Genomic DNA, 22,922 nt, shown 5'->3' on the forward strand with positions numbered 1-22,922 from the left:
GGATGCATCAATATACCCTGTAATTCATTCACTCCTGAGATATATTGTACTACTATGTCCTAATAAATTACTATGATACATGCTAATTTCATTTATGTAAAATGAACTTAATAAAAAATTTAATAGAAGTGTAAGGGAGGTAGTCAGCTGTTAAGAAATGATACTGAGGGCAAAAAGGCATAAAAATCTTCAATATGAGGTATTTGCAGGTTTATTTTCGATTTAGAGGTAGAAAAATCAACACTTTTGCAGTGATTGAAATTTTTCTTCACTTGATCTGAAGTTCCACATATTCATTGCTTAACATAGAGAATTCTTCTCTACTACCTAAAGCATAATTTCCTCTCAAACAACACACACTGGCTTGACATGAATACCAGCAACTGACAAGTTGGAAGTTCTGTTTGTGGAGATGACAAAGGAAAACAGTGTGATGATTACTCTGGTTTTTTAACTCACGGTTTACTATTCATTACAAAGTTATTTTCTTGAAGCAATTAATTTGCATTTCTAAATTATCCAGCTCCTCATATTTAAAGAGTGAATCCATCTCGATTTTGATACATTTTGTATTAGTTTAGTAGGTTGTAACTCTCAAGTTTAGAACTGTAATTACCACTTCTGTTTACTGATATCCTGGATTATCACCTTGAAGGAACGAATGTTACAGTAGAAATTCCACTAAAATTAAGAAGAACCCAAAATAGTGGAAAACAGGAGAAAGGAGTAAAATTTGTTTCTTTATAAAAGAAAGTCACTTAAGGAAATCAATACATCTCCAGAGAAAAAGTTACACAATTTAACAGCTATGAACTCTGAATTCCTTCTAGTCATAAGGGGATTCTGCTGTTCTATTAACAGGAGAATGTTGCTAATTGTCTTTAATTTGTGCTCCAGTTATTGCACTGATAATTATATAAAATTTTGTTTGCTGGCAAAAACTATTAGTGTGCCAGATCTGATGGAAGAAAAGAACTTAAGACATTTAAAAATCTTTTCCCCTTAACATTACTGCATTAGGCTCTGTGTTATTTGTCAAATATTTTTCTCTTTTAGTTATTCAAATATTTAATTGTCTTTTACTAACAAGCCACACAAATAAATTTGGGTTTACCTCTCCTATCTTTTCAAAGTGTGAAAACTGGAAAATTTAAATACAAATATACAAGTCAACAGGTTACAGGTTCACCATACCTAACTTTGACATGTTTTCTTGATACAACAGATATAATAGATTTCTAGTTATATTGTTTGTAAAAAGAGTCATACAGGGAAAAAACTCAAGAAATATGGCTGTTTCAGAGTATAGTAAAATAGTACTAGATGAAGAAGGGTAAGATTATTGCCTTATTGATGAAGGTAGCTACCGGGTAAAAATATAAAAATGCGGACTGAGAGCTTGAAATTGTAGGGTTAGAATAAGCCAGAAATTGGAAGTGGTAAGAATGGCGATCCATAGTTCAAAATAATTTGGTGAGTAACATACATTTGACAGTAAGTTCCATAATACATAGACCTTAGAAAACTGCTTCTCCTCATTTCTGTTTCCTGCCCTGCTCTGCAAATGTTCTGAGTGATTTTTCAAACTGTCCACCAGCCATCCTCTTCCATCAGCCAGCTCTTGCTATGATAGGACTTGCTCACCCCTTCAGCTTCCAAAGGCACCTTTATGCTCCTTCCTTACTCTGTTCCACTTTCCTCCTATCTCCCCAATACCCTTTTAAAGTAAAGCTCTTGTGAAATGAAGGTTCAGGTATTATTCTTTAATGTGCTCCACAGAGCAGGAAGTCTTTTGATGCAAATCACATTAACTCTACCATAATAGCTCATGGTTCAAAGAGCATGAGTCTTAATAGAAATAGCTTAATAAGGAAATTCATTGAGCACTTATAATATGTTAGGTGCTTTACTTTTTTTTCTCTAATCATCTCAGTGACCTAATGAGGTGAGTATTATGCTTTTAATCCTCACTCTACTACTGAACAGGGAATCTATGAGACTCAGAGAGGTGTTAAGTCTCTTGTGGGAGGGTCGGTCATACAGCTAGTAGGTTCCAAAACTGGGACCAGAATTAGGTTTGTCTCTAAAACCATGCTCATTACTATCATATTATACTGGATGCAGCACGATGTAATTGGGAAAGGCTATGACTTAAACATTATATTATACAGGATGAAATAAGATTTAATTAAGAAAATTATGTTTGTTTTGTGTTTTAATATGAAAGATCTGGACTCAAATCTTTGACAACCATCAAAACTGCATGGTCTGGGCCATGCCTAGTCCAATCTTTTCTCTCATCTCTCCAAAATTAGACACACCAAGGTCAAGTTCCATGGGCTTTCCTTCAGCTTCCTAGCAGGCCCTCTCCTTTCTAAAGGAGATTTGCGAACACTGTCACCTCTGGAATGTTGCCACCTGCCTGACTTTGACTGTCTTAATGTTCCCACCTTTAGCATTTCCTTCCAGACGCATTTTCTGACCCCAATCTGAACAAAACACCTCCTATTACTCCTTCACAACACTTTGAAAATCACTGATAGCATCTATGAACAAAACTTTCATTATATATTTGCCTGTTTCATGGCTGAATTCATCCACTCGGCCAGAGGTCCCCATACTATGGCCCACAAGCAAGTTCATCCCCCTGCATCTTCCCCATGGCCGCTTTCACAACTCATTGAGACAGTCACTGCATGGTTTACAGGACCAAAAATATTTTCTCTCTGGCCCTTTACAGAAAAAGTTTGCTGACTTCTGCAGCAGTTGACAAGATGGGTGAGATTCTTTTTGCTTACCACTGACTACTTAATGGTAGGCACATTGCAATCCAATAGTATTTGTTGATTTAATAAATAAATGAATTATTAAGCTATAAAGGGGATTGATAAGGATTAAGTGGAATAATATGTATGTAGTTCTTGGAACTTGTAGCTTCTTTTACTAAGTTATCTGAAAGTTTTTGCAAGACAAAGAGAGAATCTAGGATTTTATTTATTTTTACATACTGGCCCAAGAAATCCATCTTGTGTAGGTTGGCATTTGAGAAATAAGTAGTTTTCATAAGCTTAGAAACTCTGGAAAATTTAAGAAGCTGGTACTATTTTTCCTCCCCTAAACTATTATAGGTATACAATTGGAGTTTCTAAATTTTAGCTGTTCCCTATTTCCATTACAGAAGACAAAAATAAGGGCAAAATTCTATTTAAACAGTTAGCCACTCTGTTTTATAACAGTTTCATTTCTTAATGATATACAACTTATCACATCAGTTCTGCAATATTTCATTTCACACTTTACACCAGAATTTCTTGTTCTGTAAAAACACACCCTGTTCTCTGTATTGCCAAATAAACACCTGCAGTAGCAGAGCAGATTTTACTACTTTTAAGAAAAGATGACTGTGAACCATTGTGTGAGGTTCCATTAAGGAGTCTACCGTGGGGGAAGCTTCCACAAGGGCAAAGCAGTTACCTTTTTCTTTTCAACATGTGAACACAGTTTAAAGGCAGCTCAGTTTAGGGGTTCCTCCCTACTTCATAGGATACACTATGGCAGATATGCTGGTGTGAATCATTAGAAGTAATTTATCTTTTTAAAGCTCTCTTCAAATGGTTCTTACAACCGCTCTTTGCATGTGACAAACTTTTGTAAGTAAGATGGCTGTTGAATGTTGTCAATGGCCATCTAAAATAACCACTGAACTATATGTTAAAAACATGGCAATTCTCATGTTTACTAATTCTGTCTGAGTCTTGAATTAAAAGACCTGCTATACCTAATGACTAAAAAAAGAAAAAAGAAAAAAGACTAAGAGCCTAAATTCTATAGAATAAAATCAAGAATATTGTCTTCAGGATTAATAAAAAGATAAATGAAGATGAATTTAAATAAATTTTCTTTTTCTAATATGGGTGAGATCATAGCAATTGTAGATACAACTATATTTAAATTAATAAAAGATGTTCAATTATTAGGTCAAAAATAGGCTGTTAAAAATTTGTGCATTCCTGCAGGAGTTTTATGCTCTTTTATAAAGTACGATTTCTGCCTGCAAAAAAATTCTTCCTTCTTTGCAAGCAAAAGGAAGATATAATGAATTTCATGAACTTAAAAAATAAAATGAATTTAAAAAATTACTTGGTATTATTAATGAAATGTAGGTGCTAATTCACATAATTTTTTATTGTATCTAAAATAGATTCTAGTCCAAATAACTGGGTCTAAATAGTCAATGGTACATGATGTTCAATATTTCAGTTTTAATTTTAATTTCAATCTATAAACCGATTTAAAATGTGGTTTTATATTGAAGAAATTATTGCTTTTTGACTTGACTCATAGCAATAAATAATATGCAGGAAAACAGTAACAGAATACATTATAAACCTTAGCCTTATTCATCCTTTAGCTCAATTTTCAGCCAAAAATAGTTTAAGTCATATGTACCTTGAACATAACAATTTAAGAAATTATAAACATAAAAATCAAAAAGTTTCTTTAACTCTTAATAGCATTCTGGCTTTGACAGCATAAGTAATAACTTATATTCATTATAATTTACACATTTTACAATATAACATTTTAAACCAGGAATTAGTTCTAGTCTCACAAGTCCAACAAGATAGAAAGGGACAAAAGAGATAGAGAGTCTTTATTTGGGGGAAATTACAGCCTTAGAGGGCATCCCCAAAGCTGTCCTCTTAGCTTCCTTTAGTGTGAAGGGAGGACAGTCAAAAGAACCTTCTCTTCTGCAGTCAAGGAATGCCTGCTTTGTAGGCTGCACTATCCACCCGCAATGGCTGGGACCTGGCAGTACCATGATTTCTCCCAGGAACCACTACTTGGTATTTGACATCAGAATACAAGCAAATTACCACACATCTCTCTACATTGCCTGGCTACATCCACACTCCCAAGTATGAAAAAGTCACAGATATTCATGATATATAAGTATTTATTGAACAGAGCATTTGGCTGTAAAATATCTTTAGAATACAGGGTATGAGGCCTGCCTGAGTGTGGTTTGTCAGGTAATGCCATGGATGTAATAATTCATAGTTTTAATTTGATCATTTCACCTAAAATATCATATGGTGTGCTTGAGTGTGGTAGTGTTATATGTTACGGAATTACAGGCTTATGACTTTGTAATGAAAGATTTGGTAATAAACAGGGGGCATTATTTGTGCTGGACCCTGAATTGGATCACACAGGTATTATCACTGGAGTCCTAGGAAAAATGACAACATCACTTGCCTCTATGTTTGTAGAAGTCAGGGTTTAAAGAAAATAGTAGAATTAACCAATACTCCTTGCCTACATATTTTAAGTTACTAATATTTTATGTGGGTGTTTTCTTTGTTGTTGTCAGGACAGTTAAATATTTTGGATGCATTTCAAAGTTTGTGAATAGAATAAAAGTTATTTTTATTCAGGATATTTAGCCTATAATATAAACCTTTAAAATGGATAACCACAAAAGGCCTTGTACCCATGAATACTCGAATATCTTTGGTGATGTGTGCAATGTAGCAATGTTATGCTTATTAACTCTTAATTATTAAGCTATTTATATTACACAAGTACAGCTCCCACTTAGAATTCAGGTTGAAGTAAAAGCTAACTAATCACGAATGTGTAAACTATATTTCTACAAGAGAAGGTTATTTTTTTCCCTTTACATATCAAAGACTATTAGCATTTAAACTGGCCACGTTTAATTCAAAATATTTTTCAGGACCCTGACCACATTTGGGGAAAATGTACTAGATAGAACATGTACATAGTGAAAGAAAAAAGTTTATCTCACTCACCTGCCTGTTACGTTCATCCATAATCCTCGTGATCTGAATCTTTTTTCTCCCCATAGTCCCCGTTTTTCTTCTCTCTCTCGTCCCTGAAATTATGTATTTTTTCCTTCCTTTTCTTTCTCTTTCCTGTTTCCTCCAAACAAATCTCCTTCTTCAGCACTTGCACCGGTCAGTTCCCAAATCCCTGCATTCGTTCCTGCTGAACAAAAAAGAGACATTCAACACCCTTTAGCAGCAAGTCCTAAGAACTATCATATTCTAATTTAAAAAAAATTAAACTACATGGCTGTAAGCCAACCCAATGAATGAAAATAAGTGCTTGTTAAAAGGACACAGTATATCACATACAGGAGCACATCAAGTAGGATTGGTTTGTTTTTATAATTAAGATCATCTCATAAGTACTTTAACAAGCAATTTAAATGATGAAAACTATGTTTTAAAACCTGACAGTTAAAATGCATCTTTTGCAAAGAGTTTCTTAATATTTTTAAATAAAATGAGGTGACTACTTGCACCTTTCTGTTATGAAAAATTACCTAAATCAGAGAGTTAATGAACCTTTATGTACCTGTGTATGCTAAGCAGGGCAGCTAATTCATTTCTGAAGGGAAAACAATCTCCTGTTTTGACAGCAGAGGTGATAACGTTGTCCCTCGTTATGCAAATAGGATGGACTGTTATCAAAGTGCTATTTGGTATATGGGAATGGCAACTAATTTAAATCTAAGTCTTTTAATCTTATTTTTTAAAAACCACCGCTATGAGAATGCTGTAAAAAGAATATGGGATGTTTAATCTTACATAACAAGCAGCTATCAGCAGGGAGATCTCTTTTTCTTTTGAAAGCCCTTAAGCTATGTTTTCAATATAAGAATCCAAAAATATAATCATTCATAAAAAGAAAAAAGAAAGGCGCAAAAATTAGAATATTATTCCATTTATAACTACACTTTTTTATAATAAGCCATCAATCCCCTAAATTTAAATATTTTGGAAAGACATCATATCTCTTTGGGGAGTAAGATACAAAATTATAAAAGCTTGTTGTTGTATACTGGATATCTTTAGGCCATGAATTAATAGTAAAGAAATGATCATCGGTAATGGAACATACACCCAGAAAATCCACAGTATTAAAAGCATATATTTTACTTTGTTTTAAAGTACATCTGAATGTAATGAAAGAGAAATGCCGTGCAGTGTGGAAGTGAACAAGAAAGCATTTCACAATGGCTTCTTCACTTGCAAGCAACAGCCTCAATTATTCTAACCCATCTCATGTCAAAGAATGTAACTACTTTACACACCCCTCAGAATTTCCCTGTTTATTTTAGTTGGTGTCTCACAACCAACCTGATAAATTCCCACCTTGGTTATGTAATGCTAAGCCAGTGTCCTGGCTATTTAATGGATCAGTTAGCTCCAAGAGAAAGTTATTGGAACAGGAAAGCTGTTATATACTTGGTCTGATCACCAGCTCTCTGTTGGTTTGTTTAATTTAATTTCTTCTACCACCTTGAGTAATTGTTTTTTTACAATTTTAAGTTTTCTGTGATTATCTAATTGCACGAGCTATTATGATATAATTAGTTCTGGGGGATTAGGCGCTGCTTAAATACTAAGACCATCTATTCTCTTTTGCCCAAATCCTTTCTATTAAACTGCAGCTCACTCTTGCCTGAGAATACATGTATTGAGTAACATCATGACCACACAGTACTTATCAAAAACTATTTGTTACCCCAGCAGTAATTCTAAATGTTGGAAGCAGTTCAGAAGTGTTAGAGTTCTATAAACAACACACATTTGACAAATACACAGGAAAAAAATTAGCTATCCTGAGACACACTGAATCACGTTAAAATATGAAAGGTCCACAAAGCACAACTGCATCACATATTCACTGTTGGCACTGTATTCATCTATGTTTAGAAATGGTCTCAAACATCACTCCACTGGGCAGCTCTCCTGCGTTTCCTACGGTCTTACCTTGGAAGCAAGCAGCACGTTAGAATGGCATTTCCCATGCATGTGCAAGACCCCACAGAGACAAACGGGCTTCCTCTGCCACAGGAAAGCCAACAGAAAGGCCAACCCATGAATCCACAGCAAATGCAAATGGGACAATTTCCTTTCTTTCATTTAGCTGAGGCCGGTGGCACTATCGGTTTACAGGACTATGCCTGCCTAAGCGCTTATTGACTCGAAGGTGGAAGGTCAGGGTGAACAGATTAGCGTGTGGTGACGGGGCGGGCAAGACGAGAACTTCTGATCCTGACTTCAAAACACAAATAGCCAGACAAGTAGAGAAACATCCCCGGAGAAAAGGCCTCCTCAGAGAGACGGGGAGAGTTCCTGATGAACCAAACTCAGCAGAGTTCCTCCATACCACAACCCCGCATTTCACACGGTGAGAGGAGAGATGTTTTTGAAAAGAGCAGAGCGAGAATTTTTTTTAATTCTCAAAACATTGTGGGAAATATTTTGCTGGAAAAAAACTTACTGTGTAGATGTCAAATATATATATATATGATATATATATGATATATATATGATATATATATGATATATATGATAATAATGCCACTAAATATAATTTCCTTTTTGAAATAGACAAGTTAATGTACAGAGAACCAAGTGTAAATTTTAATACAATTAAAATATTTCCTTGTTTCTGTAAAAATGAATATTTCTTCAAGTGTTGCCTTTTGAACATTCCTACAATGCAAAGTTTTATATTATTAAGTATATATGCAGAATAATATGTAGTGATGATGTGACTCTTTTCCTGAAGTAAAATCTGTCATGGAACATATGGCCTAGAACATTTGATTATGAGTCACCACATTTCAAGGCTGTCAGTAAAAATTCAAAGAGTTAGGAAGGTCAGCAACAGTTATGTAGTTGTTTTCTCGGCATAACTATTTCTCAAACCTGATTTTTATGCAGAAATAATATTGTAAGGTTGGTTTCAAGCATTAATTTGTAAGAAGCCTAGAAAGGCTAAAAAAGAGATTATATAACTTCAGTAATCTGTAAAATTGTTTTGTATGTCTATGAAGAAATGATTATAATACCTAAACTACATGTAGTAGAATTTCAAGTTATGCTGAAAACTTTCATTGTGGACAATCAACCATAAGCTTAAAATAATTCCAGCAGGCTTGCCGCTGCTTCTTTCCACATGAAAGAAGCATTCTTGGAAAATGACAGAGTTCCATAGAAACAATCAGTAATTTAAAAAAAATAGAAAAGAAAAAGAAACGCTCAACCATAGTTACACTCTCTAGAGTTCCAGTCTGCATTGTTTTTCTTTTTGCCAACCTAAGTATAAGAGAAATAAAATCAGGCTGCTTACTAAAAAGGGGAACTTCATTATGGCAGGCTTCTGTTCACTCTGAGTTTGGCACAAGCAGACAGATGAAGGCACAGTGGCGTGAGACCCAAGTAGAGAAGAATTTCTTGTGAACAGATGCTAAAGATCCTTCTCCCACTGGCTCTCGTTTATAAATAAGTTCCCTCGAGTGATTACACACCTCCTCTCTCTCTGCCCCCTCTTCCCTCCCTCTCCCTTTCTTGCTCCCATCCTCCCTCCCTCCCTCCCTCCTTCCCTCCATCTCTCCCTCCCTCCTACAAATCCCTCCCAGTAACACAGAAGAGTCTTGACAGAATGGCAGGAAACACGCACAGACTGGTCAGGGAAGGATATGATGTCAGCAACCACGAACAATAAAAGGTGTAAAGGTGCTTCCTTCCCTAAACTGTTCCAGAAGTGTAAAATGGGAACCAAAACTCTTCACTTCCTTCTCTGAGCAGAGCTGTCTGAGTGTACTGGACTGCATGCCCCACACAGAGAGGCCTTTGAGTGGTTCAGATAAGGGACAATGAGTGAAATCCAGACATGGGGACAGCATTTTTAATTTCTATTTTTAAAACACCTGAGAAAAATCCATGTTAGCTCTAGGTTAGTATTTTCGCCTGACTGCTTTAAGAAATAGAAAATTAGAAAACCAACAAGTTCACTTTGGTGCAGAAGCTGTGCCTCCATTTCCATTAATCCATCATGCCTCAGAAAAATCGGAACAGTTAATGCAGCCACATAAACTTCATTTACCCTTCGAGGCAAATGAACAATTTTATACAGGCAAAGAGCCAAATGGAAATATTATATTTTTGCTCAAAATAGAAACACAAAAATTGTGCAAAAAAATCAATGTTGGTAAAATTAAGTGATGACCTCTGTCCCCATAGTTAATAAAAGGACATATACTGGGTGGATGGAAGAGGTTCCTATGGTATTGAAGCTTATAAAATTCTTTTTTTTTTTAAAAGACTAAGAGCTGAAGTAACTAACACAAACTTTCAGTATATAGTGAAACTATTTTAATCGCATCACTATTAGGTTCTTTCTAACATGGAAATGGCAGTCTACCATAAGGTTTCTGTAGGAAGAAAACCACATATCAAGGGATCTGAGTCATCTTCAGATTTCAATCATCTTCCCACAACACTTTGATTTAGAAATTAAACATAACCTTCAGTTATGTGTTTTGATCTTAGAGTGAAACTGCCATGCCACATTAAAAGATGTGGGAAGAAATTAATTCTCTCCTGCTAAACTTATCAGTGCAAAGCATGTATTTTGCTATAATAAGCACAATGCAGTCACTTAAATAAACACAGCTTACGAAAAATGATAGAACACTAAAATATGTGATGTCAATTTGCAAAGAAAAACTCTGGTTTTCTTTTACACACATTGGCAAATAACTTTTTCACTGACTCATGTACTGTTTTGTGAAAACTCAAGGCTGAAAACCAAACACACTATATCACAAAAGAAATCATAGTGTTAAGTAAACACAAGCCAAATACTTAGAAAGGGGCAAAAATGATCATAAGCCCAGTTGCTGCAAGCCCAGTATTACTGATTCAAACAATTAAATGAATCATTATTATTTTAAGTACAAAACATTGCTCGTTATGGTGCATCTAGATACATTTAACTTTCTACTTTATGTTTGAAAGATGTGAGACATCTAATTATATTTTGGTTAAAAGGAACAAGTAGAACTTTTACTTTTTTTCCCGTAGAGGTATTCAGGACTTCAAAAGGTATAATAATTCTTCTTGTTACTTGATTATATGATGTCTTATGAGTTGGGAAATATTTCCTTGGTCCTGAAAGTTACTCCTTATCTCTTTAAGCTTACCAGGCATTATACAGAATGTCACATCATTACCCGGGCTACGAATGGAAGCTGAGTTCATTTTGAAGACACATAGCCAAGACTCATTGTCCTAACGGTGACAAAAGAGCAGACATTCTTTCTTGCTGGATAAATACCATCATTCCAAACAGTTACTTTCTTTGTCATTAGAATCAATGTAGATAGAAAATGATGAATTTTGAGTCACCTGTGAGTTTCAGTAACATAATATCACACATACAAATAACAAATAATGTTGACAGTCTTTCCTACCACCTGCCACACTCCTTCCGACCACAGGGCCTTTGCATATGCAATTCCTTCTGCCCAGGAGACTCCTCTTTCCCCTCTGTGCCTCCATAACTCCTTCCCTTCCTCTCCATTTCACTTCCTCCGGAAGCACTTCAAGCTCTCCCAATCACATCAAATCTCCATAAAAGGATTCACAGCACCACTGCTCCTCCTCATACTTGGAACTGCATGTTTGCCTGTCTTCCTTAAAATCTGTGGGCCAGGTATGCATGCAGTAGGCTGGTCCTATTAGCAGCATACTATTAGTTCATGAATGAATTAAAGGTTTTTATTGCAAATGAATATTTTCTGCAGTCAGTATTTTTAGTGACTCCTACTTAAGAACATTTTCATATTTTTGTTTATACAAAAGCAGGCTGATAACTGGTAACCTGATAATTAATCCTTTGTATATTTATATAGCATCTCATACATGGAATAAGACGTGGAAGCGGAATGGATTTTGAAGTCAGGGAGCTCAGGGTTTGAGAACTCTGGCTTGGTACTTAGAAGCTGAGTGACTACAGGGTGAAGATTTACTTTCTTGGAACCCTGTTTCCTTGTCCTACAAAAAGTTGGGAACACACTTCTTCATTTGCAGCATGGTTATGGTCACTAACTCTGGTGCTATAGGTGAAGTGCTGGGTACACGGGGGTACTGGGAACCTAGCCTACCAGTTGTAAGACTGCTTCTACATTGAGATGTAAATTCAGTCTCAGCACACAGTGACTATCAAGTGAACCAGAGTTCGTGCATACAGCATGAAGACTCCTCTCTGCAGAGCTAACAATAAAAAGCTTCTAACAGGTAATGCTTCATTTATCCTTTAACAATAATCACGCTACAAAGAAAAAATTTAGAAGGTTACAAAAATTAAGAAGTTTCTCTTAAGTATCAGTCATGGAAGAGCTTCAGGCTGCAAAAGTAGAAATAACTAGGGAAATATATCAATTTTCCCAATGACCACGGCTGCTGAAAACTCTACATTAATGCTTCTAGTCCTACTTTAATATCTTTCCCCAAGGACAAAAGGAGATGAAATGTATGTCAGAAATATAATAAGGCTAAAAACGAACTCGTTTTGAAAACCCCTGCAATTAATTTAATAAGTGGGTCTAACCTTCCATTAACACTGGCATAAGTGATTTTATTTACACAGTTCTAGAATCTAGAAGGCACATATCTTGAAACAACTGTATCGCATTGTAAACAATTTAATAAACAGGAAGGGAGGCATAGCTTCCTGGTCATGGCTCTTCACGGCATATTTTGTCTTGGGCATTTTTTCACACTGCAGCTTAAACAACATTCTCCAATGCTCATTCCAAAATAAACTCCAAATGGTCTAAATATGTCCAGAGCCTTGTGCTATTCAACCACACCACAGTTTTTAGTCTTCCCACATTATACTGAGTAATTAATTCATGGCTTTATCATGTCTTTGATTTCCTGATTTTTCATGATAGGGCAGTTTACCACGTTTCCTTTCAATGGCCACTTAGTGATGTGCCAGGGCTTACCATACAGGTCAACCCTACAGCGTCCTCATCACCAGGCAAGAGCTCGTGTTTGGCATCCCAGAACGTATTCTGTTCCCCGGCTGGAGCCCCTCCAAAGTGCATGCGGCTGGATTTTTTGTTGCAGTTATTGAACAAAACAAGTTCAGCACTGTACAACACCGGTATCAGTGAAACGAAACTGTCAGCCTTCAAAGCAAGCTAGGCTTTAAGTGGGCGATGTTGCTATTACACATTTTCCTCTTATTATGACAAAAATCTGAATTCCCAGGCATCTTTTGATCCTGTCAGAAAAAAATCTTATGTTCATTATTTTCTTAATCTTTATTTAATATATCATATTTCATTATCAAAATGGAAAAACCCTACAATTTTTTTCTCACAAGTCTGTATGTATTGAACACCACCTTCAGCCTTACTGATACATTTGTGCATGTGTGTGCAGAGAGAACATTTTCCTGCAAAACTGCAGCAAATGGAAAAACACATTTTTGTTTTTCACACTGTATAGATGACACAGTAAGAGTCCATTTTAAGACACTTGAGTAGTCCTGAGTATTATTACCAATAAATAATCACATTATTAAGTTTGTGATACGGCTATGAGGACATTCTAAGCAAAGGCTTTGTTTTATTCTGTATTCAAATATTATGTTAAGTGATTAAAAATGATGTACTTCAAATAATTTGTCTTTCGTTTACCTTTCCAGTTCATTTAACACTTTAAGATGATCTCCATATGGGAAGAAATGCTGTGGTCCTGTCAGTACCTTCGTGATACATTAGGGAGCAAATGCTCGGTGAATCCACTGCTATTCACACTGAATATCATTTATTTTAGTCTCTAGTTAGACTTCAGAAATTTAGAAAGTTTACATAAAAATCTTCCATGCTAATACATACAAGGTACAAAATGCCAGAGTAATATCTCTCAAAATGCAGATATTTGATACTGCTGTCCTATGTGGCTTACCATGAAACCCAGTGATTCATCAATTTTTCTATTTCTCTTCATCTCTTTTATAGCATCCTAATCAACCTAATTAAGGCTTTGTTCATCTGAAACCTCTGGTGGCAATGTGTTTAACTCTATCCCACTGTGGTCTTCTTATAAGGAGAATTAAATCTGATCTTCTGACAGCAATCATGAAATGATCCCAACTGGCCCCAATTAAGCCCCATGGCCCATGGGCTTCCATACAGTGAAGTACCAAGTTCCCGGCTTCATTTACACATCATTCTTTACCTTGGTTTATTTTCTTAAAACCAATTAAGTATGTGTCTTATCAAGTGGAACTGCATTTCCTTGTGTACACGAAGTCAAGACACAGCGTGTTGAGTGACTTTGCAGTCCCACTGAAGTTTCATGCAGGCCTGCTGAAGCCATTCTCCCTAGCTGTAGTGCTATTAATGAAAAAACAAAACAAAACGAAACCTTCCTATTTATTTACTCATGCTGAAATTGACCCACATGTCTCTTCTCAAAATAATATACATGTTTAAACAGGTCTGGCTAACATAAATTAATAATGACTTTAATTTTATGTATTTACCATGATCTGTTATATAGTATCAGCATTTGAGTTCAATATTCCATTTTTTTAAAAACATTTGACATAATCTATTTCTGACCCTCTAAAAGAGCAGGACCAAAATAAGACTTTTGAAGTTAACCTTTCTTACCTTGAATTTCTGCTCTAATTTTTTCACATATGCTCAATTGTAAGTTCTGTAATAACATTCCCAGACCTTCCTCTGAGCACAGGTAGCCTCAGGATTTAGAACTCATTGATTGTGAGCCACTCCAGGGAAATGGCTGATTAAAAACAGCCTCGCGAGGGGGAGTGGCTCTCCTGTTCACATCCGGCTCATCTTATTTTAAACTCTAATACCTGTATGGAGATATGACCCCCAGCTTCAGCTTCGGAGTCCCGCCCTTCACACAGTTCTTTACCTTTAGACGCCAAGGCAGAAGCACAGCTACATCAATCCCAATATGACTTCTGTTTGACACAGTTTCCGTAGGCCTTCGTTAATGACCCTGACCACTTTCCTGTGAATCGGAACAAATACACTATTTTCTCATATCTCTTCTAATTATAACTATCACCGATCATCTGTTGGTATCTGATGCTTCCATCTATCACAGTTCTTAGAGCAGATGGATTAGAACATATCTGTTCATCCTAATCATTAAAAACTGACATTAGGATAGAGAACTTGAACGGATGCTATGCATCTTATGGGACATTAACCTTAATAGAACACTTAATTCTTCTTATCACTTGACCAAGAGATGTAAAGAAAAATACAACAGGATCTTTAACATGCTAATGTTAGGCAACACCCAGAAAAATCAGTACCTGCATTTTCTTTATGGGAGAGAAATATATACTCAATCATCTCAATAAGTCACTGTTTTCAACAGAGGGAAATTAAAAGTACTTATTATAAAAGGCTGATAATTTAGAAAATATACACCAACATCACAACTGGCTGACTTTTAAGAAATGTAGAATAAATGCACTAAAATTTTAGTAAGGTAAAACAGACGCTGGGGTGTTGCATTATGAAATATTTCTCACTGTATTATAGTAATCTCCAATAAGATTTGATGTTAATTTTAGAGCATGCTTCTGCTAAAAAGGGCAAACCCTGCAACAGATTTAGTACAAAGAAGCTGAAAATATCCTGTGGAAAAAAAATCTGTAGTGAAATCAGCCAGCCCAAATCCTGCCATTACTCAGCAGTGCAGTGACGTGCGGATGTTTGTAGTGGTTTGAGGAACCAGCAGGGGTGGAAACTCTACACACTCGACTCCAACATGATTGCAATTGAACCTCATCAAAGTAAGAGCTCATAATTTGTCACAGAAAACAGCCAATTAACATATGTTAGAAAAAGGCTTCATAAAGATAATATATGATTAAAGACCCAGTGCAGCTGTTGGAAATCAAAACTATGCATTTGAAAAAGAAATCTTAGTCTGAGCTTCCGTATGGTTAAACTGATAATGGCTACTATGATTTTTTTAAGTAGAAAAATATAATTACAGTGCTTCTCATAAGTTTGGGGTTATGGCAAAGGAGAACTGGGTACTTGTGGCACTATTTACTATGCCTTGCTTAGTTCTATAAATAGTTGAAGCCCTTGCCAAAACTCTGTAGTTACTTTGTTATAGTGCTATTTTAAAACACAGACCTTCATTGTGAGCTAAATGGCCTTCAGGATGCACTTTGTAGTTATAGCATTCCTCTCAAAACTATATCCTCCCTTTATCTGTGCATAACTCCAGGACAAGAGGACTCTACATGCCTGCCCCGGTCACTGTAAAACATGTTAGGGCTGTGTATCACGAGCTTTAATTCGTCAGAACTTTTGTCAGGGTTGGTGGTCAGGAAGGGTGAGAGTTAAACGTCAGAAATGAGACCAAGGTGCGTGTATGCAGTGCAGGTCCTGCAGGCTGCCTGCTGCAGCTTTGGAACTGATGAACTACAGGTAACTGCGTGTACTTGGTCTATTTGCACCACAGGTTTAAAGCTAAACTTCAGCTTGGACCACGTAGGCAAGCAAATCCTGGCTAAATTCACTGAACACCATGAGCCAAAAACATGATTTTGAATATTACAGCTAACAATTCAAAAGTTTGATCATTAGTCACAGAGACATAAAAGTGTCAAATGTGATAGTAGGTGAACAAAACAAAGGTCTTCACGAAACACATTTTAAAGAGGCAATAAACAAGCACATTAATATGAGGACTTTATAGGAGTGCCATAGAGCAAATACCACAGTAGAACAGGTTCGGGGCTAACTGAACAGGCAAGAGCAGAGGTGGACAGTGCTGTCTGGGAAGGTCATTTGAGAAGATGACATGTGAGGCAGGATCTGAACCACAGATGGAGGAACCAGGCAGTACTGGGGGGGTGAATACTCCAGCCCTCAGTCACTGGTGGTACCAGCTTGGCTATTCATAATTTCCTAAACCTCGATTTCCTCTTCTACAGAATGGGAATAGTAACACATATATTCTATGGTGAGGTTGTGAAGCTCAAATAAAAAAAAAAAAACAAGCCACATTCATTTGTGAAAATTCACTGTGTAAACCTGTTTTCTTTACTTCAGTATTATATAATTTTATAAAAATTACAAATACTTTAAAGCTCAGAGGGTATAATATAATGAGAACATAATAATGCAAAGGTTTATAAATTGATATTAATTGAATCCAAAGGTATGTCTGCCCCGAAAATGTGGATTATTTCATTAAAGCAATTCCCACTAGTTGAAAGAAGTTCATTTTGCAATGCTGAATGTAAAAAGAACCATGGATAATCTGACAAATACAATACAAATTTTCTGTAAATATAGAATAATATTTTTAAAATTATATTTTTTAGCTCTTACAAATAAATACTTTTACAATTTTACTGATGTAACTGAGTCACTGGGTTAGGTTGATTTATTTCCTCTCTCACAGGGCCCAACTCCCAAGCAATCAGCACAGTTTGATTAAGATCTCCACAATATTTGAAAATCCCAGTGTCTCACTGTATGGGAAATAGTCACATATCTTTGGACATACCCATCTAATGAAAGTAAGCTATCTAGCCTCAAGCCAAATAGATTAATTTCCAACTTAGAATGAATAGACAATTGAATCACCAAGTATTTTTTAAATTAAACCATTTTAAGAGAATACAAACTTTAAGAATTATGAATATTTATGTAGAAAATTAGAGTACAGGACAATACACACTTTAATTTGAAAAGTTGTAAAATGAAAATGTCCAATGAAATGCCATAGTATTTTAAGTAAGGGAAGGGGGGCAAATTTTCCTATGCAAAATAACATTAGTTAAGAAATAATGGGTATGCATTTTCAATTCTCCCTCCCCTGTCACTTTTTTGTGGGGGAGTGATATAAATTTGACCCTTTATGCCATCATGTTCTTTTTCTGTATTTTAATTGTTGTTCAAGTACAGTTTTCTGTACTTTCTGCCCTTTACCCCTGTCCCAGCTGATCCCTCCATCATTTTCATTTTATTTACTATTTGCTGAACATAATTTGTCAGGCTTAAAATAGAGTAAGCTGTATAATTTACAAAACCTATATTAACACTAATCTACTTTCACTTGCAATTCATGAAAGGCCCTGAAATTGGAAAAGTTTTTTTTTAAATCAAACCCGTCCTTTCTCCATTCCAAAATAAATCCTGGTACAGATATTCATTCTAATAAAAAAATCAGCATAGTGTTTGGTTTTACTCTCCATGCTAACCAATACCTCACACTGCATACTCACCTCCCTCCCTCCCTATCTTACAAAATGACCTTCGGAGGGACTCTTCCTTTCTCTTCCAAAACCTAGTCATAACTCATACAAAGCAGGCATGGGAATACAAGTTTCTTCTATTTGTATTATTTCCAACTCCATTTTTTCATTTCATCATCTCTCTTTATCTGTTTTTCCACATGTTTAGAACTGAGGGGATATGGAAAGTGAAACTGTCGCACAGCTAGAACTGGAGGTGTTTTCAGATGAACAGAACCTTTCCTCCATCGGATCCAGGCAGGGCTGCACAAGACTGCAAGCTGGAGGAAGGCTCCTTATCTGAGTATGTCTACACATTCTGTCCCAGGCTATTTTCAAGGATAGCCCAAGGCATCCTTGGCAGACAGTATAATACTACATGGAGAGTAATGCAGCACTTTCCCTGTTAAGAAGACCGTGATACTGTGGAACAGAAATTACTGAAACATGTGGGTTTACTGAAAAACAGGGTTTTTAACCCTGATTTTCTAAAACCTAGTGTCCAGAAGAAAGCACTGGTCAGTGGAAGAAGCTTGTAACTCTCTTGAGAAATACCAAAGTGGATTCCACAGATCACTAGTTCTTAAGGATGCTAACAAACTATTTTCCCCAACCCCTCCAACCCCCCAAACCCCCAAAAGAGCAGGGAATCAACAACAATTAGGAAAACACTGGGTTTATTTGCTGCAGAACTTTTCATAATCTTCAATATGCTGGATGCCAGAATCTGGATTATATTCAAATTTGTCTGGGGTATCCTTTAAAAAATGGTAGCTTTAAAGAAAGGACAAAGCTTCCTTCCTCTGACTGCTGCACATGCAGCACTGTCAAAATGCCCCTAATCCACACTTCAGCTCAGTGCCCAGCTCAAGGAAAATATAATGGTGCTGTTGAATAATTGATCAAATAAGAAAAACGTATTCTTTTAGCTTTACAAAGAAACACAAACATGACATCAGGTGCAGAAAAGTGTTGCTGTTTTGAAGTAAAAATACTTAGCATTTTTGTACAACTTGTTTCCAAAGCCCAAGGTACCAAGGAGCGGTTAGCGCAGTGGGAGGAAAGCTGTTTGCACCGGGCTCTTGTTCAGATCCTGCCACCACGGGCTGCAAGGCCCTGAGCCAGTCGACTCCTCTGAGTCTCATGTTCCTCAGACACAACGTGAGCGGGGTTCAACTTCTAAAGGGCCCTTTCAAGTTGCTAAGTGATAGAAATTCAATAAAGGTATAAGACAAAATGAGGTTAAAATGCTTCTCCAAAGGATATAGTCCTAGAAAAATAAGCTGACAAAGATGTTAAAAAGGCTAGAAAAATACAATTAGTTTTTCAAATTTTTTTTTTGCATTGAAGAATTGGTTTACTTCATCTTCAAACAATACAAGCAATTAAGACCAAGGTTACATTATGAACTTTGGACCCCTAATCATATTTAGAATTTTAATGAATAATAGGTATAAATTGTAAAATACTGTGGCACTAAAAGCTTTACATATATTAACTCTAATCCTCTTAACAGCCTATGAGGAAGGCAGCATCATCATCTCGATTTTTCAGAAAAGAATGAGAACAGAGAAGTTAAGTTATTTGTCCAGGGTCACACAGCTCATATTAGAGCTGTAATTTAAATCTCTATTGTAAGTCCAGCCCCAGACTCGTACTTGAACAATATACTCTGCTACTTCTCCATTCTGCAAAGTAATATTGAAAAGAGGACTTCAAAGTTAAAATTGTATTCAGAGAATGTGATGTTCAGGGGGACTTAGTGGAATCTAAGAAGGACTTTTAAAGTTAGTGTTCTTTACTTCACACTCTTATTCTTGATGGTAAAAAGGAGTTTACTTCATTGTGCTAGTAAAGGAATACAACAAAACTCAAGTGAGATGTCAGTCATTAGAATATCAGCATTTACTGGCTGATTGGCACCGTGGTCTGCCCTCCAAATTTCTACAAATGAACATGGTTGCTCGTAAGGAAAACCAGGTGAATGCATATGAGTCAGCACATCCTCATTATGAGTTCTGGGAAAAACCATCAAAGCAGGTGTCTTTCTGAGGATGGGTCAGAGGAGTGAATTTCATTTTTGATCAAGTTGAGAATTACACAGATAATTACAGATTTCCTGTCTCCAGGCTTGAGGCAGTTAGCTGGCTCTCCTGTGGAGTACCTTGGTTGGTTTCTGACCCAGACCTCAGCAACAGAAACTGTGGTATTACCCGGTCATTATCTCCTCCACCCCTTTCTGTTCCTCCTCCTGTTCCTCCTTCTCTTTATGTTCTCTCTCTTCCTTTTCCTTCCTCTCCTCAAATTACGGTCTACGACAATGTTTTTCTATATGCAGTAGAGTTTCCACTTCAGAATTTTACACATTTACCTACTTCTTTAGAATTCTCTGTGTCTGAGACCTCTGGGTATACCTGTGCAATTCGAGCTCTTTAAATATATTGTTTTAGAAGTAATTTTATGGCTATCAGCTTTATAAGACACACACCTAATAAAATAGAGTAATTATATAAAAATAGTTGACATAATTGGCAATATAATTATTGAAGAGAAATCACATACTTTGGTGTACTATAGACCTCCACACCAGTTTTTTCACCAAGTGTGGTAGAGCCTCCCTCTCCCAGAACCTAGAGTGTGAGGAAGTAATAGTTTGTACATTCTAAGCATACATTAGACTTTTCTCCTGTGTTCATAGGCAGAACACAGTGGTGCAGATATAGGTACATATATTCTCACCTATGTATTAATATATGTTATTACACCAGCTGATGAGTACACAGTGGGTCCGAGCCACTCAAAAATTCCATGATTAACAATGAACGTGACATCCAAGCCTGAATTCAATCCGAGAGGCTGGCCATTCACTTTGCAAAGTGAAAGCTCAAAATGGCTGCTTCTGTAGCCCATGCACTTTAAGAGAGGTTTTGGCAAACAGGAAGTCTCTAAACTTTCTAATTCAGTAAAAAAGGGCTTGTTGACAAACACTGCCTTTCACAGCAAAGAAACCTCTGGAACCATGTTTATATTAGTGTTACTCATGCGTGGCGGTGGATCCAGTAATTAAGGTGTTCTGAGAAGTGTAGGGGGTGGTATTTCTTTTCGACGCTAGAAAAATGGACCTCACCATCAACTAATACCTAGTTAACACACCTAGTCATTATTTAGCCATATTCCTGAGATTCTAAAATTCAAAATTATTCTAAAATGTCCATCTTTTATATCCTACGAACTGGAAAACAATGACTATCGTACAGTCACTATTAAGATCTTTTGAAAATAACTGGTTAAGATGAATATTTAACAAATGTCTCCCTAAACTGATTATGGAGAATTTCAGAAAGAACTTAGAGATTTCACTTGCCACAACCTGGATCTTTATGAGATCCATTTAAAAATTTACCTACATTTTGACATGAGAGAAAAAAGTAAAACTTTTTTTGGAAATATGTGTCTCAATTTCCATTCACCACAGTAAGGGCAGAAGTGCCTGATGGTAATACTGGCAGGGGCCACCCAAGGTCATATCATTTTTACCTCCTTCAAATAATACCATGCTCAAACTATTTCACAAAGATTCCACCTCTCCTATTTTTAAGGCCTTCCGGAAAAGGAGCAACATAACCTTCCTCAGTAACCTCACTCAGGAAATTCTTACTTATAGCTAATCCCTCACAGAATACTTTATGTCCAGTGTTCTTGCTCTCGCCTTTGTACGGAGAACAACATTCGGCGATCATGGCCTCATTTCATATACTTGAAGGCTGTGTACTGAATTATACCCATTTTTGTTATGCTTTACTTGCTTTACTTTCTATTTTTTCCCCGTCTTTGAAGCTCTTCATTTCAAGTCACACTTGCTGTTAACTACGGAGTCCCCCAAAATGCATAATACTCAAAAGAGGCTCTTTAGTCTATTCCTATCAAATACATACTTTTAATTATCCACACACTGCATAATTTTAAAAATGTTTATCTTCTCATTTATTTCAATGTTGCATGTTTCCCTTACCAGATTTGTTTCTAGCCAACTCTTCTATGCTTTGTATTTAAAGCTTTTGTTTCTCCTTGGCTTCATGATTTCTGACCACTTCTCCAGTTTACCAAGGTCAAGGTCGTGCTAATTTCTGATCCTATCTTTCAAGGGCCAGACTTTGCACACTCTCTTTACACAAGACTCAGTGGCATTTTAAAATTTAATGAATAAATTATTCATTTCACTATCCCTTTAGCAACCATTCAAATCTGTGTGGTTTAGAGAATATTTTCCCAATTTATGGATGAGGATATCTTACAAAACAAAACCTAAAGCCTTGAAAAGCTGAGATTATTCCTTCTTCTTCACACTCCAATTAAAGGTTTAAGTATTCTCATAAGACCATTTTTTATGATGCTGTGTTGGTTCACACTCACACCCAGGGTGTTTCAGGATGTATAACCAATGTATTAACATATAACAAATCATTGTGATTTTTCCTTGTGTATATTTAGGGGTGAACATAAGAGTTCCTAACTGCAGTTCCCTGCATCATTCTTCATTTTCCTTTAAAAATGTTGTCACTGATAATCACTTTCCAGTCTTTATTCAAAAAATTCTAGTGATAGCAGTAACATTAGATGAACATGTCCCAGAAGTATTATTTCTATTATTTCCATTGGATCTTATACCTGGATAAATTTGTGCTATCATGACTATCGCACTTCATATTATATTTCTGTTCAGAAAAAAAATCAAGGCACAGAAAACTATGGAACTTGCCCAACTTTACAGT

The 22,922-nt window shown here is 36.1% G+C and overlaps 1 protein-coding gene across 15 annotated transcripts in view; it reads right to left on the reverse strand.

Moving 5' to 3' along the window:
• MEF2C (myocyte enhancer factor 2C) overlaps positions 1-22,922 on the reverse strand; it is a 163,030-nt gene that overhangs the window by 83,149 nt on the left and 56,959 nt on the right. For 7 of the 15 annotated variants that reach the window (XM_037159628.2, XM_053664443.1, XM_037159635.2 and 4 more), the window contains one exon: positions 5,817-6,012. In XM_037159628.2, the coding sequence (XP_037015523.1) occupies positions 5,817-5,870 (54 nt within the window). In that variant the 5' untranslated portion in view covers positions 5,871-6,012. Of the gene's footprint in view, positions 1-5,816; positions 6,013-7,805; positions 8,125-9,174; positions 9,320-22,922 lie in introns of those variants that run through there. The other 8 variants (XM_037159629.2, XM_053664444.1, XM_037159632.2 and 5 more) reach the window with 5 other exon arrangements.

Source organism: Artibeus jamaicensis, unplaced genomic scaffold, assembly GCF_021234435.1.
Source record: "Artibeus jamaicensis isolate MK-2021 breed Jamaican fruit bat unplaced genomic scaffold, CSHL_Jam_final contig_373, whole genome shotgun sequence".
Lineage (NCBI taxonomy): Eukaryota > Metazoa > Chordata > Mammalia > Chiroptera > Phyllostomidae > Artibeus > Artibeus jamaicensis.